Raw genomic sequence first — 22,008 nt, 5'->3', positions numbered from 1 at the left:
TTTAATTTTGTATGGTAAATGACGCAAAATGTTGCCTGTTTTAGCAAATAAATGACGAAACAGCTCTAAATGACGAAAAAGTTGCTAATGTAAATTGGACATTATGCTAACTTTACATTTACGAAATCAACTCGATTTCATCTGTCAATTCCATAGCTCAAACGTCAAATGAAATCTCATCTGAAATCCATTGGATTTCATTTGACGTTTAACCTATGGATTTGACAGATGAAATCGAGTGGATTTCGTAACTGTAAACATAGCATTAATCTTTTGCCAAAAACTTTACTCAAACGTTTATTGTATTTTCGGCTTTATTGAATGCCAAATTCATTCATGGTAGTTTCAACATTACATCTGTTCCAAAACCCGCAAGAATCTACAAAATTTTACTACGATAAATTTTTTTATGATATCGAAAAAATAGTAGATTCTTGCATGCTTCTTCTCGGTGTACATGGTAGTGCTTCGCAATATTAATCCTCAATGGGATTTGAAATACAATATTGCGAATGCAAAATTCAGTATTTAGCTAACGAAAGAATATATTTTTATAAGCGCTTTTTGTTTAACAAAAATAAATAGCACTTCCTGTAAGGTAACACAATAGGTACGCTTTGAACGTTCTACATTTTTATTTGAATTTTGTAAGTGTATGCTATTTCCAAAGAGCGATCAACTTGTAGCACTGATTTAAATATAAATAGTGTTTTGCTCCAATAACGTAAATAAATCCGGATATCTTAAGATTTTTATTGAACTTTATTGAACAGATATTTGATTTCAGTATGTGAGATTAATATGCAATTTATCCTCATTCATTTATTTCGGTAGTATTATGGCGACTATTTCCTATACTGTTTTAATGGTAAAAGAGAAAACTGTCAAAATTGCTCTCTCATGACCATTGAAGTTTTCGCTCACTTGCTCTCAGTAAGCGCACATTGCCTGACCTGATTTTAGTTATCCGGCAGTCGGAGCACAACGATTTTTAGTGATCCGGCAGTCGGAACACTACGATTTTTAGTGCTCCATATTTGAACACTACGATTTTTAGTGCTAAGCAGCCGAACACTACGATTTTTATTAATCTATTGTCCAAAAATCAAATCAGGCGTTTTTCACGTGTTCTATTATATTTTATTTCTTAATTCGTATTTATTAAAAAAAATTATAAAATATTTAATTTTTCTCACGAATCATAATAAACTCATGTGTGGTATTTTTTATGTATTCACAGTCAGAACACTACAATTTTTAGTGCGCCATTGTACAAAATCGAATCAATGTTTTTCATATTTTCTACTTATGTAAGTTCCCAACGTTATTTATTAATATGTAAACATACATGGATTTTACATGTGTATCTGTGTTTTTATGTCTTAATTTGTACTTATCTCAAAAAATATAAATCACTGATGGGCAAATTGCGAGAGACTCATGTATTTTTTACACTTTTGTGTGTGAGGCAGAGCATTTCTGCCCATCAGTGATATAAATATTCAATTTTCCTCGCAAATCATAATAAACTCTTGTGTGGTACTATAAGTCTGTCTGGTTACTTTCCCAGCAAGAACTTTCTCAGAGAGTAAGGGGGTTTAATTCTCTTTTGCCAGAAAATTGTAAAAAGTAAACAGACAACTTCCCAGCAAAAACCACCAATCGATCAGCTGGCCTGACAAAACAGAACAATTTGTCCGCCAATAAAAAAACAAAAAAGTATTTTTCCACTTTACAAATTTGTTCTCCATAAAACAACACAATTAGACTATGTTATTTCCACCATAAAATTGTTTTTAATTTTCACAAACATATCGCACCTGTTCAACAAAAGAGTAGTAATAGCTCATTTAGACTACCCATAAATCCTCGACTGGATTTAATAAATCCAGTACAAATCTCATTCCATTTAGATATACATTTTGGAGGATTTAAATGGCAGTCAGCTGATTTTTGTTCATAGCACAATTACCAAGGTAGATGCATCAGCCCATCTGATCGAATTTAAAACGCCAAAAGAATTTTTTGTAAATTGTATTCGTCTCAAAAAACATACGTCAAATTGCAAATTTATTGTTTAATACTGAAAATGTTAGCACATTATGCTACTAATGCTAACTAAAGAGCGAATAAAGAATTATTTTATCGTTTAGACATCATAAATATTAGTCTTGGTTAACTAAAATCAACTTGTACATCAAAAAAAAAATTAATTGTTCCGCCTTGTTTACAATTTTTTATATTTTAAATAATTTTTAGTGTAGCAATTCACCGATGCCTCTACCTTGTTTCTTGTGCCAGCTTGCAACTTTTTGTATTTTCTAGCAACATGTTGCAAAAAACAGAGTTGTATACGAGGATTTATGCCAGATTTAAAACAAATCCACTCAATAGGAGGATTTATTTTTGTATGGGAAATCTGGTAGATTTTGGCTGGATTAAGCAAATAAAACCTGATAATGAGCTAAATCAGGCTAATGATGTCATATCTAAATGGGATATAACTCAAAAATGTCTATTTTTCAGTAGAGACAAAAAACTGTTGATACATCAGTAGTTGCTCTGTAGAAATGAAGAGTAACATATTGGTATTTTTTGACGAAAGAGTAGACAAAATAATGGGGGATTTTTTCATTAGGTGGAGTTGATCATTATCTATCATTTTTAATAAAAAGTGGAATTTCCAAAATTTTGAGTTACTACCCTTTTGTTGAACAGGTGCGATATGTAAATCAACAAAAAACAGATGATTGACTGTTTTCAGGAAGAAGAAGAATTGCTAGTGGTTGCTAGAAGAAATTTGTCCAGCAAGAATTTGCAAACTCTCAGTGAAAGAACTGTCAAAATGTCTCTCTCGAATCGCTCTCTTTTGCTGGTTTTTTGTGTTATCAAAACTACTTCCAGCAACAATTGGTACAAGTTTTTACAAATTGTAGGGTAACCAGACAGACCTATTATCATTACGTTATTTTTTAGTGTTCCGACATGTGGTACATTACGATTTTTTAGTGCTCTGACTGCGAAACACTACGATTTTTAGTGTTCCGACTGCGGTACCCTACATTTTTAGTGTACCAAAATGTGGTACACTACGTTTATCGTTGTGTTCCGGCACAGTATCACTAAAATATTTTTTAGTGTTTATGTTCCGGAACACTTACGCTAAAAATATTTTAGTGATACTGTACTCGGAGCGGTACATTATTGCTCTGTTCCAGAACCTGCAAGTAGCTACTATTTTTTACTACAATAACATTTTTTCCTTTATGTTATCGGAAAAAATAGTAAAAATTAGTAGATTCTTGCAGTTTTGGAACAGACCATATGTTAGTTTACTGTTTATTTTCGAACTCTGGAAACCACAGACTTTTTACTTTGAGAGTGAATGGAAAAGCTTTAATTATGCATGTTTGCGAATATCTGCATATGTTTTCATAATCGACAACATTATGTTGACTTATGCTTTCGCTTATGATCGACATCCCGCCACCATATGTATCCATGATTTGCTCTAGTCTTGGATGCTGAGAAAAACAGAAAAACTACAAAAAAGGGAGAGGAAGAAAAAGTATATCGAACAAATGTTGAGAAATTTACCAGTATGCTTCACATCTGTATTTCATTGTTCTTGAAATACATTGGGGAGCGCCCCATTAGTGGATTCAACATTATGAAAAGAGACACTCTTTGTGTTTGTTTTCCAAACTCAGCTCTCAAAGTCATTAGTTTTGTTTAATGAGGGGTTTTGTTTTCTTTTATCGACCGTATTTTTGTTACCTTCCAAGAAGAAGAAAGTTTTTTGAACTTTGAACGTGCAACAACGAAAACATGAATGGTGCATGATGACTGGTGTCCAGATTTTCCGAATCGTTAATGTGTTGGTGGTATTTTGGTGATTATGAGATGATTGCCTGTCCATTCAGGTGTTTATTTTATGTAGTATGTAGGTCGTTACTAACTAAACCGGAAATTTTTAAAATCATGAGCATGCAGCCAAGCCCCATTAACGGTATTGCTGATTTTTTTACTGCAAACTGGTCTTCTGTGGGCCACAGTTGAATAGTTTTTTTAAACAAGAAAAAAATATTTTGTTAAAGTTAATTTGATGAAGATTTATTTCTATTTTCTGAAGGCCCAGTGCGTATTAATAGATTTAAATAAAACGTGTATTCAAATTTGTACAATAGTTTGTTTCGACACATTTTTACGATGCAATTCAGGTTTCTAAGAAAGTAAAGTTTTTCGTCTCAATTTATTGGCAATACCAATTTCTAGTTGAATAATATGTACGGCTAAACTTTTGTAAGAGAACTTTCAAAACGAAGTACAAGTTCTATTAACTTGGGATTGATTAAATTTGTATTATAAAGACATGCATATTTTCCATATTTTTAGAAAATATGAAGATCTGAAAAAGGAAGTGATCACTACATATTGCCGATCAAAAAATCCCAAGCAAGATGTACAAATAGATGAACCTGCGAACAAAGATAATCTGAACGGATGATTTAAAGGGTTTGAAGCCCATGCCCACCTGCTTGCTTCTGATAAAAGAATAAAAAAGAAAGGGACAACCTAGTTCGAAATTTGCTCGGCCTTCTTTATTATTTTATGTTATGTCAGAAATGAAGCAGGAAATCAAGGCAAGCAGGCGAGGCAGCTTATGTACCCAGGCCTTTAAGGTATCGGTAAATAAGAAGCCTCGCTTTCTGGCTTAAAGCCAAAAACACAATCAGAGAATTACTTTATTTCTGATGAAATGAATAAAAAAACCGGACTTGGTTAAAGGAGTAAAAGGAAATGGTTAAAGTCCTGCGTACATAAGCTGCCTTGCCTGATTGCCTTGCTTTCCTGCTTCATTTCTGAGTCCCAATTTACATTGGGCGAGTTTACTTGCGGCAATTGTCATTTTGTAGGAGAGAGAGGTGAGGCATATGGTAACCCTTTGCCTCTCAGCACCCTCTCTCACCTACAAACTGACAATTGCCGCAAGTAAACTCGCCTAATGTAAATTGGGACTGACATAATAAAAATAAAAGAATAAAGGAGACCGAGCAAATTTCGAACTGGGTTGCCCTTTTCTTTTTTATGCTTTTATCAGAAGCAAGCAGGCGAGGCAGCTTATGTATCCAGGCCTATAACGGCCTCGCCTGCCTGTCTCTTTAATTTCTAGGATACAGTCTGTTCCTTTACTTTTGAAAATGGTAAAACCGGTAGTAAAAGTTGTAAAATGCTCCCATATGAGTTGTATTGTGTCTGAAGTAAAGGAACGTTTTTAGAATAAAAAGTGGTAAAACTTGAAGATTCTTGAACGTAAAGGAACAGAGGTATACCTAAATACGTCCGTATTTCCCAAAGCGTTTATGGCGAAAAAAGTAGAACACATGTATTCTTAAGGCCTGGGTACATAAGCTGTTTCGTCTGGTTGCCTTGCTTTCCTGCTTCATTTCTGACATAATAAAAATAAAAGAATAAAGAAGCCGAGCAAATTTCGAACTGGGTTGCACTTTTCTTTTTTTTCTTTTATCAGAAGTAAGCAAGGTAAGCAGGCAAGGCAGCTTATGTATTCAGCCCTTTATGGATACTACCGAAATACGTCGAGCGTATTTTATTTAAAGTTAAAAAAATCAACTTTGACATGTGTGTGTTTTGTATTTTGAAAATCAATTTATTTTAAAGGAAAATTATTTGTTTTTACGAATGAAAAAGCTTTTATGCAGACAACACATCCAACGTTTGAGGAAAGTTTTATGTCATTTCTGGTAGAAGAATAAAGAAAAATTTAATTGTATGGGCCGAAAGTGCAGTACACATTGTCAGTTTTGAATGTCGATTTTTCGCAATTACCGATAACTGTCCAACCGTCCAGCAACCACAAAATATTTTGTGGTTGCATGATGAATGACAAAAATGAACGGCCACACTAACAAGCAACCGCAAAGTTGTCATTCAAAACTGACAATGTGTACCCAGCCTAACAAAATTAAAAAAAAAAATAAACAAAGGCAGACCTTAAGTTCGATAACCCAAAAATTTGTACACATTTTTACAAAATGCTGTTTGATAACAAACTTGTTTAGTACAAGAGAAATGGGAAGTAGTTGCAAGTTGTTGAAAGAACTTACAAGTAATTTTTACTTGCAGAGTTATCGAACAGGCCTATATATAGAACTATAAAGACTCGAAAATATGCATAATTCAAAAATGTTTATGAAACAATGTATATAAACATTTCATCATCAACATACCCCTGATGATAATGTCAAAACCCCCATTAAAGCGCAATTTGGCATGAGAAGTATGGCATTCTTGCTGAAGTCCTCTATATACATACATATTTAAAATAGCTTAAGGCCTGGGTACATAAACTGTCTCGCCTGGTTGCCTTGCTTTCCCGCTTCATTTCTGACATAGCGGGAAAGCAAGGCAACCAGGCGAGGCAGTTTATGTACACAGGCCTTTAGTGATGACTGAGTGACATGTATGTACATACATTAGGCCGGGGCGATTTGAAAACCTTAATGAGCCCTTCGCGTTTCTGATTCCTGGGATTGAACTGAGCAAAAAAGTCCACTGGACCATATATCTACCGTGAAAATCGAGCCTCCCGATTTTGACATTAAGTTTTTTATTGACGTTTTTTAGATATTTTGGCATATAACAGCCAAACCATTGAGATTTTCGATCAAACACAATGACAAAAATTGTAGCCAAGACAGTAATTGAAAACTCTCTAATACATCGCAAAAGCATTGGAACGCTCCTTCTGGCAGTTTTGGGCTTAAGAATGTGCAAACTTTTCGGAAAGTGTCGATAAATGACATTGTGCTACAAAATTTGACCAGAAAATTATTCAAGCGTTCGGATACAAAATTCTATCGTGTTGGAATCCATGGACAACGAAAATGTCTTTATTTCGATTGGGTAACTCCGTTTCATTTTTTATAACACTAAAAGTAGTGAACATCTGGGTTTCTTATATTTTCAAATTTAAACGCGCAGATCTTCTTTTTTCACAACAGATTTCTATTGATCCTTCTTCCGTTTAAAGGGGTGAATACTATCTTTCGAACAAGTTATTATTTGTTTAAATCGGTTAACAAATGGCTGAGTTATAGTCGTTTAAGTCTGAAAACCCCCACAAAAAAACTATAACTGAATTTCTCATAATTTTCAAAAATATAATGTGTTTTTGTTTTGTTCAATATTTATTTTGAAAATTGTGAGAAATTCAGTTATAGTTTTTTTGTGGGGGTTTTCAGACTTAAACCACTATAACTCAGCCATTTGTTAACCGATTTTAAAAAGTAACAACTTGTTCGTAAGATATTATTCGCCCCTTTAAACGGAAGAAGGACCAATAGAAATCTGTTGTGAAAAAAATAAATATGTCCGTTTAAATTTGAAAATGTAAGAATCCCAGATTTTCACTACTCTTACCGTTATAAAAAAATAAAACGAAGTGACCCAAACGAACTAAAGGCATTGTGGTTGTCCATGGATCCCAACACGATGGAGTTTTGCATCAGAACGCTTGAATATTTTCCTGGTCAACTTTTGTAGCACAATGTCATTTATCGACACTTTCCGAAAAGTTTGCACATTATTAAGGCCAAAACTTCCTGAAGGAGCGTTCCAATGCTTTTGCGATGTATTAGAGAGTTCTTAATTACTGTCTTGGCTACAATTTTTGTCTTTGTGTTGGCTCGAAAATCTCAATGGTTTGGCTGTTATATGCCAAGATGTCAAAAAAACGTAGATAAAAAACTTAAAGTCAAAATCGGGAGGCTCGATTTTCACGGTAGATATAAGGTCCAGTGGACTTTTTTGCTTAGTTCAATCCCAGGAATCAGAATCGCGAAGGGCTCATTAAGGTTTTTTTCCTTCCACACAAATCGCCCCACCCTAACATACATACAGTTAGTCAACTTAATTATTGCAAAACCAAAATTATTACAAAATTCGAAATAAAACACCATTTTATTGGTATAAATAAATATCATTTTTAAAATTTTTGTTAACAGTATAATTCTTACAGATGTTTATTAATATAATAACATAAAAAAGTAGCTAAATTTCACTAAACCTTTTTTTTAAAATTAACAAAAATAAAAACAACTCATTATTTGGACTGTCAACTAAATAATTGCAAAATTCACAACTTTTCAGTCTTTTACGGTATTTTTCGAAAAGTTTGTTCTAATATTTCGTATGTCCACCTTTGGCATCAAAACCAGCTTGTAAACGTATCTGAAGTTAATAAATAAGTTTCGTAATGTCAAATTCCAATAGTATTTTTTACCATTCTTCTTTATTGCATTTTTTTTAGTCCCCGAGGTTAGTAGGCGGCCTATTCCCGACTTTTTCCTTCAGGTGTACCCATGAATTGTCGATGGGGTTAATATCTAGACATTGGAACGGGGTGTAAATGACTTTGGTAGAGTTGTATAATAACAAAGTCCTGCATAAATTAGATTTATGCTTATGGGCGTTGTCTTGGTAGTACTTATATTGCAATTTGTTTGAATTTTCAGGGCCAACAGGCGTAAATTTCTTGACGCTTTTGGTTAAATCATGTTTTGAAATATCTAAATAAATTTCCTCTGTCATTGTTTCCTCCAAAATCTGGATGTTACCAACGTCACTGCTTGGTATACAACCCCATACCATAAATGACAGTTTTCCGAACTTTACGGTATGTATTAAATTTTTGTTTTCCATGGCTGTAAGGGATTTTCGCAACACTTTTTGAGACCCATCGTGATAGTACAGCATAATTTTAGTCTCATCAGAAAATATAACGACATGCCGATACTAAAGATGGCGTGAAAAGTTGTCTGTAACAAGTCTGAATAGTTTCTATATATTGTGCTGGGAGGGCATTGGGTTTAACCTAGGCACTCGTGATGAGTGCTTGTTATCATGTTGCACTTTTCTGACTTTTCCATGTGACACACTTACTCCAAAATCATTTTTAATTAAAAAAATCAATTTTCTGGTGCTGCTTTGGGCTCTTCTTTCTCTTCGCTTCTTCGGTGCGGTAAATGATGTTGTATACACTTCTCAGCTTACGAAAGGTGACTTTAAGGATTTCTCTTTCGGATTTACCATTATTATAATTGGAATGGACCAAATGTAGCCTATTTTCCGAAACCGTTTACCTGACTTTCTCTTTTTCTGAATATACTGTCTATGTAACACACACAAAAATTAATTTTGATCAAAAATTATGTATCTACATGTCCACATACCATAAAAGTCATAGAAATCCTTAATTGGCAAAAATAGCGGGGAAATCCCACTATTTTATTGCACGTTCATTCATTTTGCAATTATTTAGTTGACACCACAAAAACCAGGTACCTATCCATTTTGCCCGTTGTTTTTGTTATTTCCCACCGATTTCTGCATTTATTGGCTTGATGTTGTCATTAACAAGTAAATCAACAGATATTTACAAAAAGCTCAACATAATTGAAAGAATTTCTTGTAGTAATTCCTAATTAAATATCAAAATTTTTAAAAATTCATCATTTGCAATAATATAGTTGACTAACTGTATGACGTGACGTAGGGGATGGAAGATACCAAGGAACGGTCCTGACCGGTTTTAACATGGCAAAGCCCAGGATTTATCTTGGTCCCTCTTTCATCTCAAGTGGACACTGACCTCCCCGTGGTGTCACCTGGGGAACTGCCTTTAACACCCGTTAAAGGTAGTGAGCTAACATGTGCCGCGCGTTCACCCATAAGAACGTTAAAAACTTGGGTTTGGGCGTCGGGTTAGTAACCCTCCCCTAGAAAAAAAACAGCCTACTATGAAAAAACGAAAGAAAAGAAAAACAAACCCCTCTAAACTTATACCAAAAATACTCTGTAATCAAATTTGGATAGCTGATGGCCTATGCTGCTAATGCTATTCTCCCAATTTATCTTATATTAAATATAAGATAAATTCTATAAATAAATAAAATAAATAAACCCCTCTAAAGTTGACGAACCCCGCAAACGTTTTCGCATTGGCAGACGTACTTGGAAAGTACAAAGCCGATATTACTGCCATACAGGAAATACGATGGACTGGGAAAGATGTCACAACAACACCTAAAGGTGACGCACTGTATTATAGCTGCCATGACACAAAGCATGAGTTTGGTTGCGGTTTTGTAGTTGGTCGGAGGTTAAAACATCTGGTCTCCAGCTTCACCCCAGTGAATGAAAGACTTGCTACAATTCGATTTAAAGCAAAATTCTTCAACATCAGCTTTATCTGCGCTCATGCCCCAACCGAAGACAAGGACGAACAGACCAAAGATATATTCTACGAGAGCTTAGAAGAAACATATGACCGTTGTCCTGCCCATGACATTAAAATTGTTCTAGGCGATTTTAATGCCAAAATTGGAAAGGAGAATATCTTTGGACAAACAGTTGGGAAATTCAGTCTACATAGTGAAACATCAGACAATGGAATGAGGCTGATAGACTTCGCAGCGGCAAAAAACATGGTAGTTAGCAGTACCAGATTTAAGCATCTCGATATTCATAAGGGCACTTGGCTGTCTCCAGACCAAAGAACAATAAATCAAATTGATCACGTTGTGATAGATGGAAGACATTCATCGAGCGTGTTGGATGTACGATCGTTCCGAGGAGCAAACATAGATTCGGACCATTACCTCGTTGCAGCAAAGGTACGTACCCGTCTAAACGTTGCAAATAAAGCACGGACAGACACAACACGAAAGTTGGACATCGCCAAGCTGCAAACACAACAGATAGCCACAGCATATTCCACTCAACTGACCCAATTGCTTAATGATAGCGCTTCTCGTCCCGATAACATATCAGCACAATGGCAAAATATTGCCCACTCCATGCAAACAGCCGCAAAATCAGTACTTGGATACCAGAGACCTCCACCAAAGAATCCGTGGTATGACCAGGAGTGCAGTGCTGCTACCGAAGAAAAAAATGCGGCATATAGGGCTACTTTGCAATCAGTAGCAACGCGTAGCGCACGAGAGAGGTATCGGGAGAAAAGGAGAGAGGAGAAACGTCTTTTCCGCAGGAAAAAGAGAGAAATGGAAAAGAGGGAGTGTGAACAAATGGAGATGTACAGGAGACAGAACGAAGTCCGAAAATTCTACCAAAGAGTGAAGCATCAAACTGATGGCTTTGGTACAGGAATATCCTCCTGTAGAGATCAACAAGGTAATTTGGTAACTGATACAGATAGTGTGCTCAGGATATGGAAAGAACATTTTTCCAAACTGTTGGTATCCGATAGCAGTGAAGACGGCGAAGATACCACAGATCCAATCCCAGATGATGGTATTGAATGTATACCGCCCAGCCAAGATGAGGTAAGGACAGCAATAAACCGGCTGAAGAATAATAAGGCGGCAGGAGCAGATGGCCTACCAGCCGAGCTGTTCAAAACCGGAGGCGACACGCTGATAAGGTGTATGCATCAGCTAGTTAGCACCATCTGGCAGGAAGAACGCGTACCCGACGATTGGAACGTGAGCATCCTATGTCCAGTCCACAAGAAGGGTGATAAGACTGTGTGCTCCAATTATAGGGGCATAAGTCTGCTCCCTATTGCATATAAGATAGTATCTGGCATATTGTGTGAGAGACTAAAGCCTATGGTCAATGAAATTATTGGACCCTATCAGTGCGGCTTTAGACCTGGCAAATCCACCATTGACCAGATATTTACCTTGAGACAAATCCTGGAAAAGACCCAAGAAATGCAGATCGATACCTTCCATCTTTTCGTCGATTATAAAGCAGCATTCGACAGCCCTATACGTTCAAAGGTGTTCCAAGCCATGTCTGATTTTGGTATTCCTGCAAAGCTCATTCGACTTTGTAGAATGACATTAACTGAGACGAGATCCTCAGTTAAAATTGGAAAGAACCTCTCCGAAGAGTTTACTACCAAAAGAGGTTTCAGACAAGGAGACGGCCTGTCGTGTGATCTATTCAACATCCTGCTGGAAAAGGTCATACGAGACTCGAAGGTCAAAAGAAATGGAACGATATACACGAACAGCCACATGTTACTGGCTTATGCCGACGACATTGACATCATGGGTCGATCGGTAAAGGAAGTAACTGACACCTTTGCAAAAGTCGAAAGAGAATCTGCTAAAGTTGGTCTGGCAGTAAACGGCGTAAAAACCAAGTTGATGGTATCGACGCGTAATATGTCCATAAACACAGCACCATCTGTGAATGTTGGTACCTATAATTTTGAGGTAGTAAAGGACTTCGTCTACCTCGGCACCGCCATAAACACAACAAATAACATCAGTTGTGAAATACGAAGAAGAATAGTGTTGGCTAACAGATGCTACTTTGGGCTGAGTAAGCAGTTTAGGAATAAAGCCACCTCTCGTCAAACAAAAATAACACTGTACAAAACACTGATACTACCCGTGCTAATGTATGGTTCCGAAGCATGGGTACTTGCTCAAGCAGATAAGGCAGTGCTTTGTGTGTTTGAGAGAAAAATTCTTCGAAAGATCTACGGGCCAATCTGTGTTGACGGCGAATATCGGCGTCGTATGAACATCGAGCTGTATCAACTATACAATGACATCAATATAGTTGAACGAATCGAGATACAACGATTGCGATGGCTAGGCCATGTTATAAGAATGAGTGATGATGAACCCGCTAAAAAGGCGTATAAATACGGGCCGCATGGAGGTTCTCGCAGATCTGGAAGGCCAAAGCTTCGTTGGAGCGAACAAGTGAAACGAGATATCACAAAGCTACATATCCCAGATTGGGAAAATACAGCAGCAAACAGAGAGGATTGGAGATTTTTTCTTAGTTCGGCTTATGGAACAAATGTTCTGTAAAAGGCCAGCTAAGTAAGTAAGTAACTGTATATCATCGCCCAGACGAAACCGCTGAAGCTAGGAAGTTGAAATTTTGAGTGTGGTTGCTGTTTGTGTGCACTATAGGTAATTTGGCCTGTTTTTGAGGTGAATTAAGCAAATAAATCCTCATGAAGTGGGTTAACCCGGCAAAAAGCTGTAGTGTAACCGTGCTATTACCCAGCAAAAAATTTTGGAAGTTGTGCAATTGGAGTTATGATTTCACAACATCTTTCGATGTACTCCAACAGAGTTATGAAAAATGCACTCCGTTCGATACATTTTATAAGCAGTTGATGTAGAGATCCCTACAGAAAAAACAGTTGGTTGATCCCTACACATTTCTTCAAAAGATAAACAAGAGTGTATACATTTCGAAGAATTTGTTATAAAGTAAAGAAATAACAAATTAAGTTCCGAACATTTTTGCTGTAATTCACGAGACGGAAATTTTTAATGGAGTGGAGTTGGAGTCCATGTCGAAAGCTGACCTAGTGATGGGAAGGCAACATAAAGAACTTTAGGATGATGAAAGAAAATCAGATGCGCTTGGAATAAATCGAGAACGGAGGAAGTAAGCTCAAATGTGATTGAATTTAATGGAAACTTTTTTTTAATTTGTGTTTATAAAATAAAGTTCTTTGTGTTCTTGTTTTACACAAATAATAAATGCATTTTATTTATTTTAGGATATTTCGCAATGGCTTGCATTTTAATTGCATCTTTAGACTGCTTTAAAATGCAATCCGATGAACCCATATAAATTCAATCCAAAGCACTGCATCTTAACGGATTTAGCTAGAAACTTGGAATTTGGTATGGAAATGAAGGCTGGGAAGTGGTGTTTATAAAAGGAAATGGTTTGTGAAATTCGTACTCATGTGTACGAAAAGTAGTAAATGGTACTAAATTTAGTACAATTTGGATTGGGGTGAAGGATAGAACTGAAAACCTGAAATTTGGAATTAAGATTACTGACGGAGTATAGGATTGAGATATGGGAGTACTTTTGGAAATTCGTACTATGTGTACGAAAAGTACTAAATGGTACTAAATTTGGTACAATTTGGATTTCGGTGAATGGATAGAGGTGGAATCCTGAATTTTGAAATGTAGATTACTGTTGGAGTGGAGGATTGTGATACGGATGTATTTTTGGAAATTCGATACTAAATTTGGTACTATTTGGATTTGGTTGAACGGATAGAGATGGAATTCTGAAATTTGGAAATAAAATTAACAATTTAATTTTGCAATGCGAATAAAAATCATTTTAACTTGTTTTTAATTTTAAGTAGAGTTGCGTCGTTCATGAACGAACCGGCTCAAAGGAACGATTCCGTGAAAAGAACGAACGGATCCGTATCCAGCTCACTCTTTTATATCGTTCATTTAGATCCCCGATGGACGAGTCATTGCTGCTTACAAAATTAGCAGCATTGATTTTGCAGTCAAACTCTAAACAAACGCTGCATTAGCGTAAGCAGCACAAATTTCCACACAAAACAAACAGTGATCCAGAGCTCTCTGAGAGCTACTCTCGCTCAGTAACTCACTTCATTCAGTAGCGCATCTCGGTCATATTTTTCTTTTGCATCATTCGTTCATCTGGTTCTTTCATATCAAAACCACCACCACTACGTTCAGAAACAAAACCACCCCCTTAGCACACAAACAAACAAACAAGCAAGTAACACAACAGTTGTGTCACTCGTGACCGAACATTATCAAAAGAACGATTCGGTGAAAAGAACGACGGAGTCATATGCAGCAGAGAACGAATGACTTCATAAGAAAATAAAACATTCAAATGTATTGTTGAACGAAAAAGAGCCAACGAACGAAGTAAACGACCCGGATCTTTTTGGTGAACGGAATGAAAAAGATCGATCCGCTCAATGAACGAGATTGCCCAACACTAATTTTAAGATATAGCGTTACAGCAAATGTTTTTTGTTGGAACAATTCACCGATGCATCTACCTTTATTATTGCATAATGTCAACAACAATAAAAAATGTCAACCCTCCTCTTGACAGAATATGCCATAATAATGCTAAGTTTACATTTACGAAATCCACTCGATTTCAACTGTCTATTCCATAGCTCAAACGTCAAATGAAATCTCATCTGGATTTCATTTGACGTTTAACCTATGGATTTGACAGTTGAAATCGAGTGGATTTCGTAAATGTAAACCAAGCATAAGAAAAAAAAATTGCAATCAGCTGTTAGCTGCGGCCTACCTGTAATTATTCTACCAGGGCACATGGTCTGTTCCTTTACTTTTGAAAATGGTAAAACCGGCAAAAGTAGTAAAAGTTGTAAACTGCTTCCATATGAATTGTATACGAAATGTAAAGTTGTAAAACTTGAAGATTCTTGCACGTAAAGGAACGGAGCTACAATAATACAGGTACAACGGGAAAAACAGCTGATTATCACACTAGTTGTCACAATGCATTATTGTGAATAAAATCACATACAGAATGTAAACAAGCAATTCAAAGTAATGTGCTATTGTGAACAATTTTGACGTTTGGTATGATTTGATCATGGTGGAATAAGAAGGCGCTACATCGATAACAATAATCGGGCCATTTACCACATCAAACGTCAAAATAACGCATTACTGTGAATTGCTTGTTTACCTTTTGCATGTTATTTTATTCACAATAATACATTTTGACAACTAGTGTGATAATCAGCTGTTTTTCCTGTATTATTGTGCCATGACCTGTGTGCCATGGATTTGATGTAACACCTTCTTAGTCCATATTTACATTAGGCAATTTTCCTTGCGGCAATTGTCAGTTTGTTGAGAGAGGTGAGGCATATGGTAACCCTTTGCCCATGGTACAATAATTCATAGGTAGGCCAGGTATGAGAATCGCCAAAAAAATACAACCCTGTCGCTATGGCTTAAAACGTCAAAATTGTTTTGATGAATGATAACGGATGAGTATACAAAGAAGAAGAAGAACGAAATGTTGAAATGAAAACAAAACAGAGTTGAATTTTTTGATCAATAATAAATATCAACTCTGCATGTCAACACGATTTTGACAGATTAAGCCATAACAAAAAAAAAAATTGTAATCAGCTGTTAGCTGTGGCCTACCTAAGAATTATTGTACCATGCCTTTGCCTCTCAACACCCTCTCTCACCCACAAACTGACAATTTCCGCAAGGAAAATTGCCTAATGTAAATATGGACTTATTCCACCATGCTTAAGAAAACCGAGATGTATTGCAACGTAATTGTGAATGATTTTCTTAATAATGCTATTTACTGAATCACCCTGTTATTTGAAATCAGCTGTGTTTTGTTTATTATCGAAATCTCACATTGCTGTTTGTTGGCCGATTTGCGCAGTGCGTCCAAGAGATTATGGAAACACCATTGGAAAGTGCTCCAAGAAGTGAATTTTTGCCAGGCCTAACATTTCAAACCACCCCGATCACGAAAGATGATCAGCAAAATGATCAACTAGTGAATTGTGTTAAATGTGAAAAAGCTTTTAAATTTCCCACTTCTCAAGATGATTATTTGGCTCACTTGTTCCTGGCCCATCGTTTAGTTATAGCTGATGTATCTGAAATTGCGCTGCTTGAGGAATATCTAACATATTGGCGAAGGGAATTTGAAAATCATCCACTAGAGGAATTTTGTACGACAATGTTGCTGGATCAGATGCCAGATGGAACACCAGCAAAAAATGAAAAATACTACTTGCTCAGTGATGTACTGCCCAAAGATTTTGAGCTGAGAGCTAGTCTCAAGAAGCAACGACTTGAAAAAGCTTTGGCCCAACATCAGTTTGAGCTGACCGATCGTACATTCAGTCGGGAATGTCTCTATTGTAGGGATGTTATTACGGGTCTAAGATCATCGTTTTTGGAACATCTCTTTACCAAGCATTTCCTGCAGTTGGGTAAACCAGAAAACCTTATATACATTGATGATCTATTGGCTAAGGTGCAGCATAATTTAGAGAATCTAATTTGTTTGTATTGTGAGAAGGTTTTCAAAGATCGTGTGACACTCAAGGAGCATATGCGTAAGAAGGCCCATAAACGAATAAATCCCAATAATAAATCCTATGATAAATACTTTTTGGAAAATTACAAAATACCTGATACCTCCACGGGACATCATCATAAGCGATCGACGACACAGCAAAAAGCAAAGCGGAGAGAACCACAAGCCCAGAGAAGTGCAATAAATGAAAATTCTCGTTGCTCGTCACAACAGGAAACGGAAAGTGTAGATTTTGAACGTTTTGCCCATCACAGTGAAGACTCCGATTCCGATTGGTCGGATTGGAATGGTGAAGGTGGTGTACAACCCATAACCTGCCTTTATTGTACACAAAAGGCGAATGATTTTCAAATATTCAAAGAACATTTGAAGGAGATACATGCTGTAGATTTTGATAAAATGATGAGCGGTTTGAATTTCTATCAAAAAATTAAAATCGTCAATTATGTTCGGCGACAAGTTTGCCTTATGCGCTGTGTTACCTGTGATCAACGTTTTGAAAGTCAGGACTTGTTGTTGCAACATTTACAAGAGGAACAGCATTTTGGTGTGGGTACACGTAAACAATGGGACAAACCGGAATATTTCTTCCCCACCTATGAAGATGATGGCCTATTATGTACTCTGGATGATAATCCCAATGACGATTTGGATGAAACGGTGGTGCGCATTATATCTGAAGATCCTGTAGCTCAAATTAATAAGGATGCTGAGAGATTGTCGCTGGAAAATTTCAATTTTTTGTAATGTACGAAAATAAATCAATTTAATATACAGGTAAGAAGATTTTCTTTGCCGAATTTTTGAAAGTAAAATTTAATAAAAAGAAAAAATGTTAACAATAAAAAGGTCCGTGCATCAACAACACCACTATCCCTATGTAACCCTGATACAAACATATTGAGAACTTTTAGAAGAATAGCACAAAGTTAACCACATAGATCGACAGATTTCGAAATATAATTTAAGCTTCCATTTCCATGATTTTATCCCATTAAAGAATGTACATATTGGCTTAAGTCCAGTTTAACAGAGTTCGTCTTCGGACGTCATACATAAATTTCCATGTAGAGACTACGCCTACGGGCTTTAAAATTATGTTTACAAAATGGCGCTGTGTTAAGCTAACGCTTGGCATGTGCGTTATCGAGTAGTAACCTAAAAACCATTAAGCTTTATCCAAAAAAGAACTTGTGACAGTTGGTGTTTTCTCGGAGCCGTGTGTTTGTGGGAGGACCACCGTGGAATCCGTGCTCTTCAATTCTTCAAATGAGTTCCAGATATATCATTTAAGCTAACCTGAATTTTTATATAGAGACTACGCCTATGGGCTTTAGAACTATATTTGCAAAATGACGCTGGGTTGGGCTAACGCTTAACATGTGCGTGGTCGAATAATAACCCAAAAATCATTTAAGCTTCATCCAAAAAAAGAAACTTGTAACATTTGATGTTTTCTCGAATATAAGCATGTATGTATCCTGGCGGGGTCTCTTAGGAGCAGCCAACAACTCAAAATAAACATATAAAAAAGTCCAGTTAAGATCCCCTCGCGGTCCTCTTTGTCATGCCTATCATAAAAAGCCCTGAAAGAAAGGGTGATTCTACATACCCTTTCTGAAAGAAAGGGTGATTCTGTACAGCCCTTTCTGATAGAAGGGCGATTCAACACACCCCATCCTGAAAGGAAGGTTGTTTCTATACGTCCCTTTCTGAAAAAAGGTGCTTCTAAAGATAGGGTGCCTCGATATACCTTTTCTGAAAGAAAGGCCCTTTCTTATAGAAAGGATGCGTGTGGTTCTATAAACCTTTCGGAATGAAAGGGTGCTTCTATAGACCCTTTCGGAAAGAAAGTGTGGTTCTCTAGACCCTTTCGGAATGAAATGGTGCTTCTAAAGACCCTTTCGGAAAGAAAGAGTGCTTCTATAGACCCTTTCGGAAAGAAAGGGTGCTTCTATGGAACCTTTCTGAACGAAAGGGTCTTCTATAGACCCTTTCTGAAAGAAAGTATGCTTCTTTAGACCCTTTGTGAAAGAAAGGGCGCTTCTGTAGAACCTTTCTAAAAGAAAGTATGCTTCTATAGACCCTTTCTAAAAGAATGGGTTTTTCTATATACCCTTTCTGAAGGAAAGGGCGCTTCTATGTACCCTTTGTGAAAGAAAGGGCGCTTCTGTAGAACCTTTTTAAAACAAAGGGTGCTTCTATAGACCCTTTATTTAAGAAAGGGCACTTCTGTAGACCCTCTCTGTAAGAAAGGGTGCTTGTATTGACAATTTTTGAAAAAAGGGTTTCTTATATAGAGCCTTCCTGAAATAAAGGGTGTTTCTATAGGCCCTTTATTAAAGAAAGAGTGCTTCTACATAGCCTTTCTGAAGGAAAGGGCGCTTCTATATACCCTTTCTGAAAGAAAGGGTGCTTCTGTAACCCCCTTTTGAAAGAAAGGATGCTTCTGTAGACCCTTCTGAAAGAAATTGTGCTTCTGTTGACCGTTCTGAGAGAAAGGTTGCTTTTTTTGACCCTTTTGAAAGAAAGGGCGCTTCAGTTGACCATTCTGAAAGAAAGGGAGCTTCTGTAGACCCTTCGGAAAGAAAGGGATTCTGTAGACCCATGCGTGTTGCGTTTTGTTTTTAACTTTTGTGTGATGGGGGTATAGAAATTCACCATGTCCTAGCCCTCCAGTAGCATGCAGGATTTGACAACCTATACTACACTGCGACTCTCAGGTATCAAGGATCCGATCGAACACAGTTGATACCCTAACTGTAAACCTTGAAACAGCGATAGGCACGCGTTTGCCTGACACCCCGCTATTAGAGAATCTCTAATTCATAGAGACACGTGAATAAAGCTGAAAACACATCCAACGTTTGTGTAAAGTTTTGTGAAATTTCTGGTAGAATAAAGAAAAATTTAAACTAGGCTTTGTCTTTTATTCATCTACCAAAACATAAAACTTCACTCAAATGTTGAATTTGTTTTCAGCTTAACCTTTGGTCAGTCAAAATTTCCTTCGCTCAACATTTCCTGCAAGTTCAATGAACATCTCAACCTAGGACAAAGCTATGAGTTTTGCCAATGATAGAGCTACGCAGTGGAAAACTATTCAAACCTGCCAGAATGTTCCTCTGAGAACTTCAACAGCCAGCAATTGGGGAGCAGAAAACAAGCCTTGTTCTGCTCAGTCGAGATATTAAGGAAGTCCAGGCGTTGGCTTTGTATTTCGCTATTAGCTTTTTCTTTACGCGGCAGGAGATAGGAACTGGCTATATACCGGTGTATACATAAGGTAAGGTTTTGGTTGATGTAGATGGTCATGCGAAAATAATTAAAATCTTAATACGGTTTTTTGTAACATATAATTTTTTATTTCATTTAAACATAAGACCCATAATTCATTCATTTGTATTTCCTCTACAAACATCATTTACAAGCGTATTAAAGACTTAAACCTAGTTGATGAAATGCTCCATAAAACTTATATTGCAGTACCACGCTCCAAATTTTGTTTAATTTCGGCTGTGTGTTCACCATAAAACCGCTCCAATTTCTTATTAAATTTAGAATTACGCTCATTGATAAAGTCCACATCAGCATCGTCATTATAGATACGTCTACGTGAATATTTCTTGCGTCTATCGATTTGCTGTTCCAAATCTTTAACCATATTATTAATAGCTGCGGGTGTGTCCTTTACCAAACCATGTATCACAGTATTTGGACCTCCGTAGAATGCCTCACCTAATTCTTCTTTTTGCTTCTCATATTTGGACATATCACGAGGCGGCATATTTTTCACTAAACGATTATATTGCCGAGCTGTCTGTGCTTCAAATGTTGAAAATCCAAGATCTGGATTTTGTTTCTTTTTCTTCTTTTCAATTTTCTCCGCATCAATTGCGGACACCTCGAGCAACTTTAAACGATCATAATCTAGTCCTTTCGCCTTAGCTTCTTCTCGTGCCTTTTCATCGGATACTAACCAATCAGCTTGTCTTTTACGTGCTTCCCAATTGTTAGGAAGCTTCTTACGCGCATCTTCTGCTATCACCTCTTGATGGTTATGTGTACGTGCCTCTTGTCGTAATTTGTGTAGATTCCGTAAGCGTTCTTTACGTTCTGCTAACTTTTGGGCGGCAGTCTTTTCAGTTTCCATGGTTTGAAATTAGATCCTGTTTAAAATTTGTAGGATTTTATTAAATTATATTTTGCGTGTGTAATTTATTTGATTGTTTTATTTATTTTTCTTCTTTGTTTACAAGTAACACGACTTGACGACTTGTCACAAAGTTGCTAATTTTTGATTTCTATATGAAGGCAAGTAACAGGGTGACTCCAAAAAATATAATATAAAAAAAATATATAAATCATGGTGGAATAAGTGATGTTTTACATTTATACCATGATGAAATTATAAGGTGGCGTAAAACGACCAGCTGATTGGTTTCATCCTGTCAATTTTTATGTTATTGTGAATCATTTGTATGAAAAAGGTAAACAAACATTTTGACATACTGAAGAATATTCGGCCAAAATACAGTTGTTGTTGTGCTACTTACGTGACCTTATACATAGATCTTGATTTATACGATTGCTGTTAGGGTTATGACTTTTTGAAATTTTTTCTCAAAAATGATTTTCTGTAGCAGGGATGAATGAACTTTTGCCTATTAATCACTACGCTATTGTTTATTCCATTGAAATATAAAAAAAGTTCACGCACAAATCGATTTTAAAAATATAATTTTTTACAAAAATGCATGAAATAAAAAAAAATTTTTTTCAAAAATTATTTTTTGTTGCACTATTGAATTGAATAAATATAATCCTACTAATAACGTTTATTCCATTCAAATATTGAAAAAGGTGATGCACAAAGCACTTTGAAAAAATTTTAAATTTTTTGTTAAAAAATTATATCTTTGAATAAAAGCGTTTACGAAATTTTTACGATTCTCAGAATTGAAGAAAATTAGTGAGAAATAAATGTGATGTCAGTTTTATTATCTCATGTGGCTCTAAAGTTTATTTTCAAATGTATATCTGCTTACAGTGACTTCAAAAAATTGCCCATAA

The 22,008-nt window shown here is 36.2% G+C and overlaps 3 protein-coding genes across 4 annotated transcripts in view; 1 reads left to right on the top strand and 2 right to left on the bottom strand.

Annotated features, from left to right (window-relative positions):
- The window catches only part of Tab2 (TAK1-associated binding protein 2), a 175,294-nt gene that overhangs the window by 152,654 nt on the left and 632 nt on the right, over positions 1 to 22,008 (bottom strand). The gene's annotated exons all lie outside the window — the stretch shown is intronic.
- Positions 16,202 to 17,716, top strand: LOC141405782 (zinc finger protein 277). Its single transcript, XM_073990476.1, has one exon. The coding sequence runs from the start codon at positions 16,285 to 16,287 to the stop codon at positions 17,680 to 17,682; it is 1,398 nt and encodes a 465-aa protein (XP_073846577.1). The 5' UTR covers positions 16,202 to 16,284; the 3' UTR covers positions 17,683 to 17,716.
- Positions 20,278 to 21,241, bottom strand: LOC141405780 (pre-mRNA-splicing factor Syf2). Its single transcript, XM_073990475.1, has one exon. The coding sequence runs from the start codon at positions 21,086 to 21,088 to the stop codon at positions 20,411 to 20,413; it is 678 nt and encodes a 225-aa protein (XP_073846576.1). The 5' UTR covers positions 21,089 to 21,241; the 3' UTR covers positions 20,278 to 20,410.

The sequence above is a fragment of the Musca autumnalis genome, unplaced genomic scaffold (genome assembly GCF_047663935.1).
Source record: "Musca autumnalis isolate F117 unplaced genomic scaffold, ASM4766393v1 scaffold_5, whole genome shotgun sequence".
In the NCBI taxonomy this organism is placed as follows: domain Eukaryota; kingdom Metazoa; phylum Arthropoda; class Insecta; order Diptera; family Muscidae; genus Musca; species Musca autumnalis.
The sequence above is the reverse complement of the archived record's forward strand: the minus strand, read 5'-3'. Positions and strand labels throughout refer to the sequence as shown.

Bases quoted from the DNA above. Each gene is read 5' to 3' on its own strand.
- LOC141405782 (XM_073990476.1), top strand. From the start codon at position 16,285: ATGGAAACACCATTGGAAAGTGCTCCAAGAAGTGAATTTTTGCCAGGC.
- LOC141405780 (XM_073990475.1), bottom strand. From the start codon at position 21,088: ATGGAAACTGAAAAGACTGCCGCCCAAAAGTTAGCAGAACGTAAAGAA.